General features: G+C 41.7%; 1 protein-coding gene across 1 annotated transcript in view; it reads right to left on the bottom strand.

Moving 5' to 3' along the window:
- The window catches only part of LOC138981739 (nucleolysin TIAR-like), a gene marked incomplete in the record, with an annotated part of 159,070 nt that overhangs the window by 121,401 nt on the left and 16,084 nt on the right, over positions 1 to 21,585 (bottom strand). Inside the window, 1 exon segment of the mRNA XM_070354813.1 lies at positions 7,248 to 7,343. Coding sequence (XP_070210914.1) covers positions 7,248 to 7,343 — 96 coding nt within the window.

The raw sequence follows: 21,585 nt of genomic DNA, 5'->3' as shown, positions 1-21,585 counted from the left end.
TCTCAATCATGAATGCCAGGCAGCAGTGGGTACAAAAGATTGATCGTTGAAGGCCATGATCAGACGAGTGGAACTAATAGCAGGGAATGCATGGCACCGACAATGGTGGCCATGTTCCTCCGATCCATGTCCACGATGGTCTACGTGTCAATCGCTTTCTTCTTACTCACGCGCTGACTGCATAATCAACTGCATGAAAAACGAGAGGCTAAAGGGTGCGAGGAGGGAAGCTGTACTTTAGGCTATGTGGCGGGGGGGCAGGAAGGTGTCCCATGATTGGTACTTATGAAATTCAAATCAGGCAGTAAAGAGAAGACAGAGAAGTTCGTAAGGGGTATGTGTGCTCGTATGCGAGATTCTAGGGGTAAGGGGGGTGGGGTGTAGCGTGGACGAGGGGTAGGGTGGTGGTTGTGGGACCGGGGGAGAGGCAGTGGAACGGAGAGAAAGGGTAGGTAGGGAAATGGCGGATGACGTGAGACAAAAGTGGAGAAGTGAAGCGACAAATCAGCGATTGCGGGCCCATGCATCGATCGGCTAAAGATCCCCAAAGCCGTTAACGCCTCACTTAATGCACGAGTCCTGTGGCCGCTAAATTATGGATGATACCGGAAACGGTGCTAAGTAAATTTGCTCTGCACCACAGCTATTTCACAAAGCAGTTCACAGCGGCCACAGTCGCCCGCCTCGACAAGGCGCATGTCGACACTGTCATTTGCGCTTCCTCTCCACTCGCCATTTCGAAAACCTCTCACGCTTTCCCTTATAGTAGGGAACTTGTTCCGAGATAATGCACATACGGCTAACTACATTAAAGCCGTAAAAGTTTCCCCCTTCTAAATCGGAAAAGTTGAACTGCCTCGCTGACTGATCAGACGCGGGGCATAAGGAGCAATAGTTCCCAGAATTGGTCCTTGCCCGCTATCCCCCTGTGTATACCCTGATCCTGTTCATTTCAACCCCGCACCAATCCACGCCAAGGTACGGACTGACCGTTAAACCCTCAAGAACACTTCCCACCAACAAGAATTCTAAATTGCTCCATCTACGGCACCACCGGGACCAACTACACCAGCCTTACCACCACCGCCACAACAAACACTGCTCGGTGCCAGGAAGGAGACCTTCGTCCACTTAATTCTTCATTAAACATACATCCCTTCATGTGCAATTATGCTTGCCACCTCATTTTGTTCAGGCTTTTACATGGGATAGGAGCATCCTTTGGCTTGGACACAAACAAAAAATAAACTGCCTGCCTGCCTCACTTTGTGTGCAGGATGAACTTTTTCTATTAATTTCGAAACTCTCACCAACGGATTTTTGTTTTGATGTACAATTTTCATTCAATTTTCTTTTCATGTTTGCTTGCTTTACATTTAAACTGTACAATAGCCGCCATTTATATGTATTTTTCTAGAAAACTGTAAACACCACTATAAGCATTATGCTTGTTGTTGTTTACACTATATGCGTTTTTTTGTAAATAATGCACAAACGTTGAATAAAACAGTTTAACCCAAACTCTCACCAATTCATCACACACTTTTACTCTGCTCTGGCAGCAGCCAGGATGTTGGATGTGGTAAGTGTCCAAGTGGAAGGATGCCTTTATCTTACGCTCTGAAGACACAAGTCATGTAAACAATCCTTTAAACGGGAAAGACGGTATCTTCAAAACCGCAATAACAGTTCCAACCACCAACCAACAACAAAATTACCCATCGTTTATACCACTGGAACCAACTACAGCAAAGTAGCACCATGAGCAACTACAGTTCTCAGTGCCAAGGTGTCCTTCCGCAAGGTTCCTCCCAAGACGACCCTCCTCCCCTCTTAGCGTCCCGCAGACAGTTACCACACCATCCTTTTGCCATCGCTGGTTACTTTTTGTCCACAAATCTCTCCAGAAAGGGATTGCAGGTCGCAGAAAGGGGGACGGCAAATCCGCCCAAGCCGCCGGCCCGTCACGCTAAGGCCATCTAAAGAAGCATCAGCCCTGCTGACTAAATCCCCCACCCCCGAGCCACAGGCACACAGTAGCGATTACACAATGCCATTTACTGCCACGACCCAGCTTACCCACCCCACCCCCCCCCCCCCCCCCTTCTCTGTCTCTCAAAAAAAATGTACTACATTCCACCAACTATTAACTGCAAGAGTCTCGTACCCCCCCCCCCCCCCCCCCCCAAAAAAAAAAAGCCCAAAACCCTTCCCTCCCTCAATCCTCCTCTACACTTTTTGCACCGTCGGAACGGTGGTAGACAGGCAAAAGGGCTGAAGACGGGCGGGCGGCACTTCAAAGCAAGTCCGGGGCGATTTTCATTTTATCTGCTAAATTGATGACAACAAGCGTCCTAATTGATTTTTTCGTCTTGTCGGCCAGAAGAGGGGTGAGAGTCTTACAGGCAATTTCTCGGCCCGTGTAATAACTCTGCTTTTATGGACTTGTAGGTCGGCCAGGAGACGAAGGGATGGTCCCATTACACAGACAGGTACAGCAGGGGGTGGGGGGGGGGGGGGGGAGGAGGTGGGGGTGTTGGTGGGAGTATTCACACTGTAAGTGACCATCGCCTGCCAGGATGTTGTTCTCGTTCAGTGGACACAGCTGCCAGTGCGTTCGTGGCTAGCTTGGTAATAGCACTACCAAACAATTACACTCTGCTAATAATGAAGCTTGTTTACTCAAGTGACTGATTGGTGACGCTTTGAAAAACATTACGACAAATGAGCTTTCAACAAAAAATACCCATGTTTTCCGTTCTCTCTAACTTGTCAAGATCTAAAATCACTGCAGTTCAGAGCAAGTTCAACCTGCCACTGTTCCAATCCTGACAATCGGTCATACGACTGAACAGTTAAGGTCAGGTACTACCATGGTCAAACGCAAAAAATCTCGATTTTTCATGGTTTTTGGTTTTTACATAATACCAAACTAAAACCTATCTAATTTCACTTCTGCATGTTGGAATTGTAGTTTGTTTATAATAAATGTGTTTAATTGTGTATTTTCAAATGTATGTGTGCCTAATTTGTCTTTCTGACTAATCTCATTATCTATTCATAATTTAGTTTACTCATAACTCGGCTTCTATCGCACGCATAATGCTCATTCAAATACCAAACTAACGGCCTCGGCAAGCTCTGTCTGATCAGTGCAAGGTCAAAAACTCGAAGTAACAAATTGTTTGATTGGTTGATATAAATAGAACTTTACTGAGCCAGCGCTGAGACGGTGTGGCGAACAACCAATCACAGTGCGCCTAAGTAAACGCCTTCATCTTTCCTATTTCTTCGCTGTGGCTTCCGTTCTTTTGAAATCTCAGCTTTGTTGTCATCCAAACAAGCAAACATGGGAAAACGACGGATAAAACGGGCAGATAGATCTTGTAAACGGAAGTTTTATGGAAATCAACATTCTGAATACAGAAGGAAAGCTATAATGAGTGAAGGGCAAGCTGCTTCAGTTCCCGATTCGATCGACGTCGGAGAAACTTCGAACCAAAACAAAACACACATGTGCTCGGATTCTCCACCTCCTACGCCCAGTTCCACATCATACCTCAAAACATCAGCTTCTTTTGCCAAATTGAAACAAGAACATGTGGAGTTTGACTCTGACGACAGCATGACTGGGTTCAGGTTTGTAGACATGGAACTTTTGGTCACTTTTATCCAGAAATTGTTGTGTCCATTGTGCAAGCAACCCACTTGGTGCGAACAAAAAAGACTGTCAGATGTGACTGAACATAGGACAAACCAGGCAGGTAAAATTGTGTTCACCTGTCAGTGCCAGCACAAAGAAGAACTGTTCACATCAAAAAAAGTGTGGTAAAGTGTATGAGGCAAACAGGCGGTTCCCACTTGCAATCTTCTTCCTTTGAAAAAAATGAAAAAGCAGCCGAGCGTTTCTTGGGTAACATGAACATGCCACACCCACCTCACAAAAACAGTTGGGAGAATCACAAAAAGCAGATATTGAAAGCCACAAGTCTGTCGCAAAGAAGTCGATGGAAGAAGCTGTGCAAGAACTGACTGATGCACAAGGAACAGATGTAACAGTTTCAGTGGACGGCACCTGGCAACGCCGTGGTTTCATGGTGGTACACAAAACACAAATGAAGCCTTCCATCATCTCATTTTGGACATCGCCGCATTGATCTGGCCGTTGCAGATGCAACAATAGTCTACAATGATGAAGAGAGAAAGAGACTGGAAATCTTTGAGGCACTTGCCATTAAACCATAACATTATGCTACTTTGTGCTTCCAAAAACTTGATTCCTTTGGAATAACCAGCTACCAGGATCCAGCAGTTGCGGTGCAGCAGCGACGTTAGCGTGCATTGGATTACGCGCAGTTGAACATGGATATTGAGGATTACTTAGCAGGGGTTCATGAATAGCTGTGGTAAGGGAATTAAAATGATTTCTGAAGTTCCTTATTAAATACTGACAAGCATGTGCATGTTGTTCTTCTGTTGTTGCATTTATGACACCTAACACATAATAAAATTATTTAACCACACTTTAGAGTTGATTTTCTCAAAATCGCGTTTTCGAACATGCACAACAGCATTGTCAAGATATTTCTAAAACAAATGGACAGAATTACTTCAAATTTTCTACAGTTATTTGTGTGATGTTAATGCACAGTTTAGACCTCAGCCATGTGCCTAGCTGATATATTGCACTTTTTTGAAAATGTACAATTTTGGGATTTCTTTACATGCAACAAGTCATTTTTTGGTCAAATCTCGGCCAAAGCTGGTGGTTAAAATCATAGATATATTCATAATAAACATCCAGGCTAATTTTAAAGTGGCCAGTGCTATTAGTTTTGGAAATATCTTGACAACCCTAACACAACTTTTTTTAATACCGTTTTTCGTTACAATTGCTAACAGCCATTTAATCAATGTTATGGATGAAAATCATGTTTTGGCACTATATATGTGCTTGAACAAGTGATGAAACCATCATTTAAAACAATCAGAACCAAAATTGGAGTAAAGGTGCCATTATGACAATTAAAGAACAAGAAGAGCAAAGCCCATACGACTCACATGCTTGACCTTGACCTTTACATGACCTTGACCTTCAGGGTCAAGGTCAAATAACTAAACCTAGCAATGACAACATACACTAAGAACTGCTTTACACATTTTTCCTACCAAAATACATGTGACCTTGACCCAAGGTCAAGGTCATCCAAGGTCATGCAACACAAAGCTGTTAATTCAAGACATAGGAAGTACAATGGTGCTTATTGGCTCTTTCTACCATGAGATATGGTCACTTTTAGTGGTTCACTACCTTATTTTGGTCACATTTCATAAGGGTCAAAGTGACCTTGACCATATGTGACCAAATGTGTCTCATGATGAAAGCATAACATGTGCCCCACAAAATTTTTAAGTTTGAAACAGTTATCTTCCATAGTTCAGGGTCAAGGTCACTTCAAAATATGTATACAATCCAACTTTGAAGAGCTCCTGTGACCTTGACCTTGAAGCAAGGTAAACCAAACTGGTATCAAAAGATGGGGCTTACTTTGCCCTATATATCATATATAGGTGAGGTATTGAATCTCAAAAACTTCAGAGAAAATGGGAAAAATGTGAAAAATAGCTGTTTTTTAGACAACATTTATGGCCCCTGCGACCTTGACCTTGAAGCAAGGTCAAGATGCTATGTATGTTTTTTGTGGCCTTGTCATCATACACCATCTTGCCAAATTTGGTACTGATAGACTGAATAGTGTCCAAGAAATATCCAACGTTAAAGTTTTCCGGACGGAAGGACGTCCAGACGGACGGACGTCCAGACGTCCAGACGGACGACTCGGGTGAGTACATAGACTCACTTTTGCTTCGCATGTGAGTCAAAAATCGTGATTTTTAGTGTTCACCACGACCTCAGATCGTGTGCTGTAATTAAACCAGCAGTGTTGTCTTCATTCTCTTGCAGACTTCTGTATGTGCAAGCACACAGCTTACAATACAGTGTGAGGGGGTACTAACCGGTTAAAACAAATGGGGCTGGTGTTGGTGTGTGGGTGTGTGTGTATGTGAGGGTGTGCGTGCGTGAATGCCTCCGTGTGCGTTAACGTATACGCGAGCGTGTGTGTGTCCGCAGTTCTTATTTCTGTCGGTGTCTCCATTTCTACAACTTTATCGTCGAAAGAGGAAGACAGGCTAAACTTACAAGGAAAAAATCCTCAGCGACCAAACGGCACTTCAAAGCTATGAAGCAGACCGAACAAGCCCTTGGAATACAGAAAAGTTGTCGGAGCAGAAGCTTGTGTGAGTGGTGGAGCAGTTTAATCAGCACCGAGTCCAAGGAAGACCCAGCCTGCTGGCAGCTTGAGCAGCTGCGCCACTCACGGGGCTTCACTCGCCCGTCCCCTCCAGGGACACCGTGCAGACAACATTGGGACACACCGCCCCGCAGTGGAAAGGGCACTCAGACAACTCTCTCTCACCCCCTCCCTCTCTGCTTACACTGCTGTAGGTGTAGACAGCAAGCCTGATAACTTGAGATAATTTATTCGCAGTCTGCGAGTAAACCTCATGGCGATTCAGTCCTCTCTCATTCAGTCCTCTCTCCGTAGTCAAAATACGGCTGTTTGGACAATTCGTTCGCATTCTGTGAGTTACAATATAAATAAAGCGATGTCATGACAAGAACTCCATGCAATTCAGCTCTTGCCTGCGAGAGTTTTTACAATGCTTTTTACAACACTTAAAACTATGTTCTTCAACAAAGTCTCAACCCATCCGGCTCCAATTCTCCGCTGAGAATAAGTTATGACTCCTGGAGACAGCTCAGATACTTCTTTTCTACTCAAAGTGTGAGTTATTGGCCGTTGAAAACGGAATGTTACCAAAAGCACTTGACATTTCGACGATCCATTCCCTTTCCAAGACCTGACGTGAATAACCCCGGGAGTCGGTCAGACAAAACAAGACTTACCTTGCGTCACGTCTCAATCGCTGGCCAACCAAAAATGCAAAAACATGCACAAAAATGCACAAACAACCAACCAACATTGCACATGAATGATGACAAATCTCGCAAGCACTAAACTACTCCAAACTCACTCTCGCTCAAAACACGATCCAACCAACCCCAAAACAACCAATCTGCCAACCGTGGCAGTTATCCACCTCAACAATCCCACCAACATTACAACCAAACCGTCACCAAATGTGTTCTAGACACCACACAGTTCCGAGTGTTCAGTACTCACCTTGCCCATACACAATCTCTTGTTCATGGCTGCCAGTGCCGCGGCTGCCGACTGGTGATCGTAGAACTCCACGAAGGCGTAGGGGTCGTTGCCAGCCTGAAACACGACAAGAAAACACTCAAATTACAACAGTGACAACATCTTGACAACTGTCCTAGTCTCATAACTCGTCAATAAGAAGCGTGTGTGTGCGTGATTTTACCAACACTACGCGAAATTCCTTGTGCTTTAAATGTTTTTTAATGTCACTTGGCTCAATAAATACTGTATTCTGTATTCTGTAACACATTTTCGTTCGGATGTTATTTTTTTCACAAAAACGACAATTTCTTAGAATGATGCTTCCACGGATGCCATAAGGCTCTTAACATTCTGATTCATTTTAACGACTGTAAAACGTCTCTTTTTTTTTTTAGCACACGTCACTTCCGACTTAGACTGCCTCCTTCGGGGAATCGTAAACATATATTATTCCGAATCAAACGAACATTCAAATATTACCAGCACAAGCAAACATATTCCTAATTTCCTTCCATTGCCCAAAAAATGTAAATGAAAGGAAACGCCAAGTATGAAAATCAAATATTCACGTGCAACAGCGGTTCATAGAGAGGAAACGATAATAAAGTGAGCGGCACTGAATATTTTGCAGAGAAAAAAAAACTATCAGTATCAAGCGCAACATCGATTTAATCCCTATTGAATATCACAATGGAACAATTATACAAAACTATGTAGACACATACACACTGCTCATCACGTCTTAAACCTAAGGGGTCAAAAGTACCTTTTTTGGATAACCAGAAAGCGGGGCCAGGGAACTCAGATGTTGACATCAATTCTATTCAAATTTGTGACGTAAATTATACACTCCCATCAGCCTACACGCACCAATTTAATTACCCAATACTATGTTGATTCAGTAATCTGTCTATCGCACAGGACTTTAAAGCTGCGTTTCTCTTCCATCTACCGAAATCAAATTATTCCGTAAAGCGGTTTTACAACGGTGTCCCCAGGGTCAAGTTAAATCCAACTTGAGATGTGCAAAAAGTTGGGAAGGGAAGAAAGAATCGTTGCTTTGTTTTCTCTCTAACAGTAACAGACACGGTAATTCTGAATTATTCGCCGGATACAATGTCTGTGAAATGCATCCCTCGGCAGAACATCAAACTCTGATGCTTGACGTCATTTGAATCTATGTGCGGAGCCCAAGACAATGAATAATGGTGGAAATTACGCTACTTGACTACGAACTACTTCACAGAAAGAACTTGTTTAAACTTCAACCGATTCTTCGCAGTTGACATTGTATAAAAAGTGGGTCTATTTAAGGGCTGGTGAGCCGACGGAAGGAAAAATCGATTCCACAGTTTCCAGAAGTGGAAAATGAAATTTTCTCTCTTCTGCCATTTTGCTGGTTTGAATAGGAATTGTACTCTTCCGCTTGCCCCAAAGCAGGTTGTCTTTTCTTTATGTGAGGGAACTGTATACGAATTGTATTCTTCCTATCTTTATGAATTGTACGCTTCCTGCTTCTCACACACACACACACACACACACACACACACACACACACACACACACACACACACACACACACACACACACACACAAACTCATATCAATTAATCAATCAAAATCTCTGTCTGTCTCTCTCTCTCCAGTAACCCAATTCCACTTCGTCCACCCCTCCATCCCATCGCTGACTATAATCAAAATGGTCTAAGCGTCAATCAACGACAACAGGTGGTGGACAGTTGTCAGTAAATTATGCACGACAGGAAAAGAGATGGACATACACAAAGGGCCCCATGTTTATGGAGCTCAATGCACAAACACCATGCAAGTTGCAACATCAACCCCAAAGCCTGCAGGAGGAAATGCGCCCTGTCCACACCGACAGACGAGTTCTAAAAACAAACAGCGGGTATGCTGAATATTGTATGGTCAACAGATCAACACCTGCAAGTCGCACGCAGCCTTCGTCGATCTTTTCCTACATTACTAGCCTACGTCGTTTAGGTCTTGAGATCTTAAGTGATGACTCCTATGTCGTTGCACACATTTTCTGAGCCCTACGCGCCCAGCCGCCGACCTATGAGCGGGAATACCTCCCAAGGCTCAGAAACTCTGAATGGTGTTTGTTTGTTTGTTTGTTTGCTTAACGCCCAGCCGACCACGAAGGGCCATGTGTGATCGTTGCACGCCTGTAATTTCCTCTAATTCTACAGGGTATTTTCACGACCTCTCTTGCCTATTTGAACTATCGAAAACTATCTAGGTTTTTATTGTTGTTGATTTTTGTTTCTTTTGACATTTAGTCAAGTTTTGACTAAATGTTTTAACGTAGAGGGGGGGAATCGAGACGAGGGTCGTGGTGTCTGTGTGTGTGTGTGTGTCTGTGTGCGTAGAGCGATTCAGAGAAAACTACTGGACCGATCTTCATGAAACTTGACATGAGAGATCCTGAGTATGGTATCTCCAGATGTTTTTTTCATTTTTTGATAAATGTCTTTGATGACGTCATACCCGGCTTTTCGTGAAAGTTGAGGCGGCACTGTCACGCTCTCATTTTTCAACCAAATTGGTTGAAATTTTGGTCCAGTAATCTTCGATGAATCCCGGACTTTGGTATTGCATTTCAGCTCAGAGGCTTAAAAATTAGTTAATGAGTTTGCTCATTAGGCCACAAAAAAAAAATAGGTGTGGTTAAGGAAGCAACATTGGCCAAAAAAGGTGAAAAAAACACTTTTTTTTCCTTTTTGTCAAGAAAGTGCCTTTATGATAGCTTAATCATTCTACTTTTACACACTTTTTATTTTTTTCAATTCTGTTGAGTAGTTTTCGATTTATTGACTGATTACTGAGGTAGAGGTGCCCCAAAAATGTTATTTTCAGAGCGTCTTTCTCGAAAATTTAGGGGCACCTCTACCTCAGTAATCAGTCAATAAATCGAAAACTACTCAACAGAATTGGAAAAAAAAAGTGTGTAAAAGTAGAATGATTAAGCTATCATAAAGGCACTTTCTTGGCAAAAAGAAGAAACAAGAAGGGCAAAGCCCATACGACTCACATGCTTGACCTTGACATGACCTTGACCTTCAGGGTCAAGGTCAAATAACTAAACCTAGCAATGACATCATACACTAAGAACTGCTTTACACATTTTTCCTACCAAAATACATGTGACCTTGACCCAAGGTCAAGGTCATCCAAGGTCATGCAACACAAAGCTGTTAATTCAAGACATAGGAAGTACAATGGTGCTTATTGGCTCTTTCTACCATGAGATATGGTCACTTTTAGTGGTTCACTACCTTATTTTGGTCACATTTCATAAGGGTCAAAGTGACCTTGACCTTGATCATATGTGACCAAATGTGTCTCATGATGAAAGCATAACATGTGCCCCACATAATTTTTAAGTTTGAAACAGTTATCTTCCATAGTTCAGGGTCAAGGTCACTTCAAAATATGTATACAATCCAACTTTGAAGAGCTCCTGTGACCTTGACCTTGAAGCAATGTAAACCAAACTGGTATCAAAAGATGGGGCTTACTTTGCCCTATATATCATATATAGGTGAGGTATTCAATCTCAAAAACTTCAGAGAAAATGCGAAAAATTTGAAAAAAAGCTGTTTTTTAGACAACATTTATGGCCCCTGCGACCTTGACCTTGAAGCAAGGTCAAGATGCTATGTATGTTTGTTGGGGCCTTGTCATCATACACCATCTTGCCAAATTTGGTACTGATAGACTGAATAGTGTCCAAGAAATATCCAACGTTAAAGTTTTCCGGACGGCCGGCCGGACGACTCGGGTGAGTACATAGACTCACTTTTGCTTCGCATGTGAGTCAAAAAGTATTTTTTTCACCTTTTTTGGCCGATGTTTCTGATTTTTTTTCACTTATTCACTTTTACTCCATGTGTTCGTTTCACTTCACAAACTTTGCCGAAAATTGACCATTTTTGCACTTTGTAACATGATATTTTCAAAACCAATCAAGCTAGAGCCTTGAAATTTTGCATGTGTTTTTAAATTATGTTTACCTGTGGTGTGTGCCTCAGGTTTTGCAGCAGAATGACTGATGCTCATAAAATTTATATTTTATGGCAATATTTTTACGTTAATAAACGTGAAAATTAAAACCACGATTATCAAAAATAGGTCACTCTGACAATAATTGTAGAGGCACACACCAAAGATATGCTTCTTGTAATTAGTTTTAGCCTCTGGGAGCTTTGCAGGTGCTTCTGAAATAAAAATACTGTGTTACAAAACGTGCTTTTTTTGTGCGTTTTTCGTACCATGAAAAAAATAAAAAATAAAAATAAAAAATATATAAAAAAATATTGATATTTTAGCAAAGTTAACTTTACAAATGTTAACTAGGGTCTATTATCTATATGCATGCCAAATATCATTGACAAATTCCCATTTGTTAGGGATATATCAATGATAACAAAATGTTACCCTTCTTCTGGCCGATGTTGCTACCTTAAAGGCATATGTACGCGCTCCCGTGTTTACAAAGTGTAGTTTGCCCACAATCGATGTCAAATGCATCATAAGGCCATATAATGACGATATGTCGCAATGCGCGGACCATATACATGCATTACAGCTTGTTCTAGCCTCTGAAAAAGTGAGGATGTCAACAAAGACGCGGAGTTATTTCCCTTGCGTCAACGTTCCCTCTGTTGGCAAATCTATAAATAGGACGATCTAGATCAAAATAAAAATTCAAATATCTCAACATTTAAGGGGTCCTAGACCACAATATTTTGCAGGGAACTTAATTTAGCATGTCTCCAGCTGTTGGTAAAGCAATTAGCGTGTATAGTCATCGAGTACATATGGCTTTAAGGTAACATAGCCAAACTAAATAGGCTAGGAAGGTAGGCAATCACTTTTTTTTTAAAACTTTTGTTTCTAATGACAATGTGTACAAATTAAACCTACTTCACAGGGAAATAAGTGTGCGACTCGAGCGCTTTCGCTTTCAGTTTCATTGCGTTTTCTGCACTCGGTTTTTTATTTTTTATTTTTTATTGACAAATGTAAAAAAAAAGTGTTAGGGTCGGCCCCTAAAAATAGGGTAGGTTGTGTTACCGTAACCACACCTATTTTTTTTTTTAGGCTTTAAAGTTGTCATTAAAATCGATTTTTCGCAAACAAATTTAAAATTGATTGCATCGTATTCTTCATCACATTCTGCATCTAAAAATTTTCATATGTCATGTTTACTCTTGAAGGTCCTTGTCTACATTTTTATACCGAAATCGCCATTTGACCATTAGAATGCAGAGTCTATTATCTACACATATAAACAATACACCCCCTTTCGATCAGGAAAGACGAAGCCAGTGTAGCCGTTTGAAAATTCGATGTAGTATTCCAGCGTAGTACTCATAGTAGGATATCCTTATTTGGAAAATGCCAAGCGCAAAACTCCTCTCAAATCCCGTGCATTTCGTGCGTTTAAAAAAAAAAGCGTGGACAGCGCTCCAGTGTCAAACTGTTGCTGCACTTGTTTGGGCGTGGCTATAAGCATAGTGACATGAATTTGATTGGTCAGTATTTTTAGGCAAAGCACATGTTCTCAGCAAACAGAAAACAAAATATTGGAAGCGTGAGTCACGCTACCCAAAAATAAAATCTTTTTTTACATATATTTTTTTCTATAACTTTTTTCCCCATGGTTCATTCATCATTTGACATAATTTTGTATCGAAATCTAACCATAAGATTATTGAAAAACAAGAAGAGCAAACGCTCGATCGAGTCACTTTCGCAGTTCTGAATATTATATGAGGCATCAGATGGACAGGAAGAAATTGCTATTCACAACACAATACAGATGTAAATAATTTGATGTAAAGAATAATCCTATAAAGTTTGAATCAAATCCGATGAATAGTTTCAGAGATATGATATTTCAATTTTTTTCCTTCAAGACATACCTGTGACCTTGAAAAAGGTCAAAGGTCACCAAAGCAGACGTCAAAGTGTAGAGGTCACTGGGAGTCACGTTCACATAAAATTTGAGCCCGGTCACTTTTATAGTTTCCGAGAAAAGCCCAACGTTAAGTTGTGTGTTGCCGAACAGAAAAGGCTAGTTATCTCCCTTGTTTTTCTGATAACGTTCGTAAAAGGCTACAGATGTAAATACTTTGATGTAAAGAATAATCCTACAAAGTTTCAATCACATCCGATGAACTTTGTCAAAGATATAAAATGTCTAATTTTTCCTTTGACGCTGACCTGTGACCTTGAAAAAGGTCAAAGGTCAACGAAACCATCGTTAAAGTGTAGAGGTCATTGGAGGTCACGACTAAACAAAATATGAGCCGGATCGCTTTGATAGTTTCCGAGAAAAGTCCAACGTTAAGGTGGTGTCTACGGACGGCCGGCCGGACGGCCGGCCGGACGGCCGGCCGGACAGACTAACACTGACCGATTACATAGAGTCACTTTTTCTCAAGTGACTCAAAAATAGATTAAATAGTCTTTCGATTAAAATTTAAGAAATCAATCCAAAAATGATTTCATCTTATTCTTTATCATTTCCTGATTCCAAAAACATATAGATATGATAGGTTGTATTCAAAACAAGCTCAGAAAGTTAACAAGAATACAGAAAAGCGGGCTTTCCTGCTTAGCACAATACGCTACCGCGCTAATCTGGCGTGTCAATATCACTACGTTTTGCACGTGGGAGGTGAGCGATTTCCTTCACGCGGGGATTGACGAAGCTGTACTGTCTTGGTGAAAAATGACAGTGCGTTCTGTTTCATCCCGTGAGTTCGACAGCTTGACTAAATGTAGTAATTTCGCCTTACGCGACTTGTTTCCTTTTAGTTCCACTTCGCATTCGTGGGCCGACAAAAAGTGTCCGAACATTAGCTGCAGGTGTCCTCCAATTACAAGGAGATGTTGATTGACTCGGAAGTGTATTACCCGTTTCAACTATCGCAAGACATCTAGGCTTCTTAGTAATACACTGACTTGACACAGGCGGGCCAACCAAAACTGTCCGTACACTGTCACTGAAGATGTATACGCGCAATGCTATTACGATCGTGGCTGTTTTAGCATTATTTTCTGATCGTTATTCAATGTAATATTGTTTTCAGTTCGCGTGCGTGCATGCGTGCGACGAATTTTTCAACTAAAAATAAATACATTATCGAACTCCTTTCTCTTCAAAGTGAAAGACTATCCGTGATCCTACCTTCTGACTTCATATTGAGGGGATTTTGCTTAATAATTCCAAAGAGTGCAACTTATCTGCATGATCTCCCTCAGCTCTGAATGGTGTCGGCAAACAACATTGTCACGAGGCAGCAAATGTCCCGACGCAATGGGTTTGTTGACGATTACACCAAGTAGAATGGAAAGGCATTGATTATACGACTGAAGGATTGCATCGTAACATAAACAGGTCCTGAAATGGAAACGTCATTTCATTTTTCTGTTCAATAACCCCTTTCTTTGAGAATCGTTCGCCGTGTTTATGCATCGTAACGTAAACACAGCATAGAATGTCTTTTTTATTTTTATTATTTTTTATTAGCCCCATTTCTTTGTGTGTTGTGCGCGGTGTTTAGGCACTTAACGTACATCGACTCGAGTATGACTGTCCACTGCATAACTCTACTACTGTATGGCCCCTTATCTTTGTGTCACATTATTCTTTTGTGGTTGTAGACTCTGTAGTGCTTTCAACGGTCTGCCTTTCTTTCTTGAAGTAGTTTTAGGGTAACTTCTGGCTATTGGGTTCTATTGTTATCTATTCTTGTTATTCTCGTATTTCTCTTTTACGACAACCATTCAGACTGCCTTGTTATCAAAACTTAATGTTCATTTATTTGCCGAGACAGTGGCAGCCAGTGACGGAAGCAAAGTCGCAAGAAAGGCAACACAAGTTTGGAGATCCAAACATCTCATTCAATGCTTCTTGAGCGACATTGCCTATTTCTCTCTCTTGCACCTGTACAACACCGTTGGATACTTTTGATGGTGATTTTCAGCACTAATGTTTTGCTTTAATCAAATTAATGTCAATTATACATTTTACAATCAACAGATTTTAGAAGGGCTTAAAATTCCTTTAATAACACTACGTTACGCGTGTGATCCCTCCGTGTACTTGTATCTCCGGTATTGAGACACGTTTCTAGGAAACGATCCCTCTTAGCACGGATGCTGTTACAATAAGGTATTTTCGCATTTTTAAGGATAGTCAATACATGTAGAACTTTCTGTTTTCCTCAGTTCTTGCGGGTACTGCCTTTGTATAATTTTGTTTGAAAGTAATCTGCTGCAGGTCAAAGCATTATCCGTGTGAATCATTTCTCTTTCCCTCCTAATTTTATTCAAAAACTTGCTGTGTACTAACCCTGGAGGTCCACAGTTATATGTTGATCACTCGCGGCACTATCTGTATTCATTGATTCTGATGGTATCGACGCTTCATATCCGTCTTTGTACTCTTTTGCCACTGTTTACAATACCACCGTCTTGCTTCACTTGGCTTAAACAAGCAGTTGCTGTCTTTCAATGTATTCATTCATTTCTTGCTTTCCTTTCAAGGCACCAGCCCGTTAAATATGTTTGCAATACAACGGCTTTGAGACTGAAGCTAACTCCACACCCTAGGCCTACACGCATTTCCTGTACTGTGTGCAGTTCCAGTGTATGCAATTCAGGTGATGTAGAAGTAACTTTTATTTTGTCAAACTCCCAGAGCATGATGCTTCAAGCAATTTTGTTTTCAATCGTTTGTTTTTTGCAACGATTTTTTTGTTGATGTCGGCGGGTTCATCGCAGCGGTCTAAACCCATAGCGTACATTTACGTTGAATAAAACTTGAAAGTTTCTTATTTACCTTAAATAAAATTTCAATGTATCTACATAAAAAATACTTTATTTAGTGTATACCATATTGAAAGCTCAACAAAAACGATTAATGGCCTTCACATGGACGTAAAACATGCACTAAAAATGCCTGTGAAAATCTCGGATTAAAAATGAAATCCCTCAAAGATAACCTGAAATTCATATATCTGTGCAGGCAGCAGAACAAAGATAGATAGATCTCTCTCTCTCTCTCTCTCTCTCTCTCTCTCTCTCTCTCTCTCTCTCTCTCTCTCTCTCTCTCTCTCTCTCTCTCTCTCTCTCTCTCTCTCTCTCTCTCTCTCTCTCTCTCTCTCTCTCTCTCTCTCTCTCTCTCTCTCTCTCTCTCTCTCATACACACTCACACACCACTAGTCATCGATATAGGTGTACCCGCTTGAGTGGGCCGTCGGCGCCAGGTGCAAACATCAACTGCATAACAATAGATTACTTTGATCGAGAGGGACTGGGGGGATCCAGCGATCGACAATTAAACACGACTGGTGCAACCCAATGCCACTGCCTGCCTACCATAAAAACAGCTGTCGGAGTGCTCTTATACAATGGGGGAATTCAGTCTTTGTGTGTTTCACGTGCCAACGTGAGTGTATGCGGACGGACTGTCACATACACAGTAATGATAGTAAACATCCAGTCACCTGCATCTCTCTCTCTCTGTCTGTCTGTCTGTCTGTCTCTGTCTCTCTCTCTCTCTCTCTCTCTCTCTCTCTCTCTCTCTCTCTCTCTCCTCTCTCTCTCTCTCTCTGACTTCCTGTAACACGCACCTCATCCCACAAAAACAAAACCCCACCTAAACGACAAATAATGAGAACATAAAAAAGCCTCCCAACCGTTGAACAGTTGTTCAACTTTAAATCCAAAAACTAAGACATGATTGTGCAAGCCTCTCGAGCTACAACATGTGCATATTTTAAACGTGTTTGTCGCTGAGTTGTTTTCTTTAAATATATAACGATCATATGAAAACATCCGGGCCTGGAATACTGATTAAGTATCAGTCAGAAATAATTCAACCAAGTATATATTCAATGGAGGAACAGCATGTTACACAATGACTCCTTCATACATCCTGCTCGCAAACAACTCATTTCCACGTTTCCGCTTGACATCGCAATGTGTCAAGACTTTGACGACGATAACAACAGTACACACTCAAAAAAGAGCTGTATCTCGTCCGTGTTTTATTATTTTCCCACCGCTCAATCCGACTCTATATGAAAGCGATTAGGATCTGACTGGGTGCGTGTTCAGCTCTCATGAACACATACAAGTGAAACAGGCGGTGCTCGCATTGTGTATCAAACAGAGAGAGATAAGACAAAGAGGGCTACCCTTACCACCTGTCGCTCCTACACAGACACAAGAACACATCACGCGCTCTGCAACCTGTTGTTCGACATACTGCCAGCTCATTCTTTTCTCCCCCTCTACATAAAACCCACTCAATAATTCACCCCGGGTAGGCAAGCCACCCGGATTGAAAGATGCATGAGAATGAACACCCACCATCACTGTGGCCACATTGCCGTAGAGCGGGTACATCCACTCTGCCGGTGAAGATTCCATGGGAAAAAGTGTTGTAGCGGCGAATTCGAGTTTCGAACCAGGAACAAAAATGTCCACGCACTTTTTTTGTTGTTCAACTGTTTTAAATCCCACGCTAGCGAGGTCACACGAAACTCACATCCAGGTCACAAGCCAATGGGGCAAGTTTTGGGTTTTTGAAATCCGGTTGTCACAGTTTCTGCTGTTAAATATACCGGCCACAAAAATGTTGGGGGGAGGAAACAGGAAAACAATCGCTTGCTCAAGGCAACTGCAGTGTCCCTAGTACCGCAATAGAACTGCCTTCGAATTATGCCACGGCCGACGGCAGATCAAGTCAATCCACAACAGAGCAGAGAAAGTTTTGTTGTTGACTGCTGTCATAAATCGTACAAGCTAGATGCGCTGGGCTGTGTGTATGAAAAGCACTGTGAAACTCAACACGTGTGTGATCGTCAGTTGTATGGACGGGCCGGTATGAGTCACTATCAACGACTTGCAGTCGATTTATTTTTTTATTTTTCGGGGGGGTAGGGGGACAAAGGCAAAATTGTGTTGAGTGCCATCAACACGTTACGAGGAAGCGGAGCAATCGCGATAAGGATGGCTGCCCATTCCCACACAAGCCAAGAGCACAAAGGCGCGCCAAGTTGTTTTTCTATGTTTATGGATACGTTCATCAGTACTTGCACGATCAAGGCCGACATGTTAATGAAAAAAGGTATGAGACGGGACAATAATAAGGATTTTTCCCATTAACAAAAAAGACCAAAATCTGCTTCATATCTTTATTTGAAAAGTTGCGTGTGTGGGTGTTTTGGAAAAAGAAAGTACTTTATTCGCAGTATCATCGAATATTGATTGGGTCACGAGCAGGGCAAAAGTAAAAACGTGAAACAAATGTGTGGACGAGCGTCAGGCTGGTCTAAGAACGAAGTGGGGATGGCTGGACCAATAACATTCTGTGAAGAGATAGCTCAAATACCAAAGGGAACAATATACCAGGAAAGGTACCAGATTGTTTTGTTTGGTGACAATTGCAAACGCTATCAAGAGTATCAGCGAAATTCAACAAGCAGCCAAACACCAGAAAGACAACAACCTTTACCAAAAGATTTACGCCAATGCAGCAAATGTAAAGGACAAGTATCAATACCAGAAAATAAAAAAGCCAATCCTAAGCATAAGAAAATGCATGTTCAAACTAAACACACACCAGGTGCCTATGCTCGCAACCCCTCTCCACCCAACTTTGGAAGCACTTAACTTTTGTATTCCCATACGCCCAAAGCACCGAGATGTCAATGCAGACAACAATGGCGGGTCAGACACGCTAAATAAATTGCCTATGTCACCCCTCATGCACGGAACACAACAAATATCACCACTGCACACCAGTTAAATCGTTGGGACATAAAACTTCCCCTGGCCACAATAACTAAACAAGACATGATAGAACTAGTTGGATTTGGTCTCAGAAACTTAGTCCTTACTAATACTATACGCGTGCTCTCTCTCTCCCCCTCTCCCCCCCCCTCTCTCTCTCTCTAATATTGCACCCTGACTGGCACACACCAACATGCAATTTAAGCACCTTCCCCCTTCACACACACAACACGCACGTAGCAATTAGACTGGATGTCACAACTATTTTTCCAAATAATCGCCGCACGCACAAGGCATAGAGCTAACTGCGCGGAGGTCTATTACGGCGGTGTTTTGACTAATTTCAACGAAAGGCATTTTATATAAGTGTTGAACCAAATCCTGACGTCCACTATCCCCTTTCAAAGCAGAAAAGGCAAAACCTCCTGTTGTCATAAACTGACTAATTCTAACTGAAGTTTATATTCATAACAAAACAGGGAGGGCAAATTACAAATCGACTCTTCGTGCCAACAAAAAATAATACCAACAGTGATCTATTCTACTCAAGTCTAACCTAAATGTTCAACATGATCATGCAAAAGTGAAATGTGAATTACTAAATGGTTCATCATGCATGCGAAGAATAACAGAAGTCTATTCAGCTCAGCCTCAATTCAACAACAGGGAAAAGCTACCCTTACGAAATTACGGTGTGTGTGCATAATGCATAAAGTGGGGTTTAGGAGGAAGTGGGAGAAAGAGGAAGTAAGCACACACGCAATACGGCAACACTCGGACTGTCAGTGTCATCCATTACGATCCTCACCATCAAAGCCTCAATCAGCCAGAAATGTGTCATACCTCGAGCATGTGCAAACATCACAGTCGTGAAGCAATAAGGAAGCAATAACAGAACGGATACAGAACTGATGAAAAAGTAAGGAGATGGGGAGGAGGGAGGGTGAGGGGGCGAGATAGGGGGAGGGGTGCGTTTATGGAGAAGATTCCTATTTACGTGTCACAGTACAACTCATGTTATCTATTCTTGTTATTCTCGTACTTCTCTTTTACCACAACCATCCGACTGCCTTGTTATCAGAATGTAATCTAAAAAGAGGGATGAGGAAAACATAACCAGCTGAGGAAGAAAACACAACTATCCCCCCCCCCCTTTTTTTTGTAATAAGAGGGGCGGGGAGCAGGGGCTTTCCAGTTACGTAGTGTGACAGCATGAGAGAAGGACGGTGGAAGAATAACAAGGGAGGAAAACACAACATGCCCCCCCTTCTACCACTAACAACCACCCCAATCCCCTTTTCCAAAAAGAGGACAAAACTCTTTAGCCTATCAGACATGAGCCATAACACACCAGCAAAATCCAACTGTGCAATTAATGAAGATCAATGAGCAGGGGAAACAAAATGGAAAGCTACAACCCCTCCTCAATCAACACTCAAATAACACAACATACTATTAAAAAAAGACCCCCCAAAAACAAAGAAATAAATATTCCGTGGCTCTGCAAAATATCCGTCCCCAGCATTTCAAATGACTGAACATGAAATGTTACAAATGTTCCCTGGTGCAGTCCTTTGCACCCAGGCTTTTTGTCAACACAGCCATGCTGCTCCCATGGAAAGGCAGACGGAGAAAAGAATCAAATACATCTTGTGATGCCTGTAAATATCAAGCACTACAATTTTTGTGCATTCAATTTAATCCACTCTTTGGATCCAGAAAAATACACAAAGGACAAGCTGTTGTTTGGGATTCTTTCCCTTTAAAACCAAAGAGATGCTTTCTTCTTTTCAAATCAAACCTCTACCTTCACACTGAAACAATAGAACAAAGTATTTTGTTATGACATTGACCGATGAGTCTGAAGGGTCACTTGATCATCATAGCATCTGTTACCCAAAATGACATTTATTTGATTAATTCAACTTTTCTAATGACTAAGCCTGTTGTTCCGAATCAACCAGCTGGAAGAAAAACACACATGGCACAAGTAAGCTCATGTCCACAAATATAGCTATTCTGATGAACACGTGGGGGAATTCGGGGGCTGTGATTGGATGGTCTCTTCCGATCATCAAAGCATAATGCTACGGAAGTCGGCCATTTTTCTCAATATCCAAAAGCATATTGTCAATAACAAAGACGCATGGTTCCGGTTTACCCACCTGTACCACACAATGTTTCACTGATCGACAACAGCATACACTGACAACTTGAAATTCTTCTCGGGAATGTTTTTCAGCTTTACAAATGTCGATAGCATACCCTTTTCTGCTAACTTCCCGATGAAACAGGACTAAACCTATCATTTTCTGTCCCTAAACACCATAAAATGCCCAAAGTCGAAAGATGTAGTACAAACTCCAAACTAAATACCCCACTTCCCCTCTGAAGTATTGATGTACAACCCATGGCACTAACATTCATGTAGTCGTTTATAACTGAGGTTGAAAAATTCGCTTCATGACGAGACAAGTAT

This window comes from Littorina saxatilis, linkage group LG12 (assembly GCF_037325665.1).
Source record: "Littorina saxatilis isolate snail1 linkage group LG12, US_GU_Lsax_2.0, whole genome shotgun sequence".
Taxonomy (NCBI): Eukaryota; Metazoa; Mollusca; class Gastropoda; order Littorinimorpha; family Littorinidae; genus Littorina; species Littorina saxatilis.
This window is presented reverse-complemented; position numbering and strand designations above follow the sequence as displayed.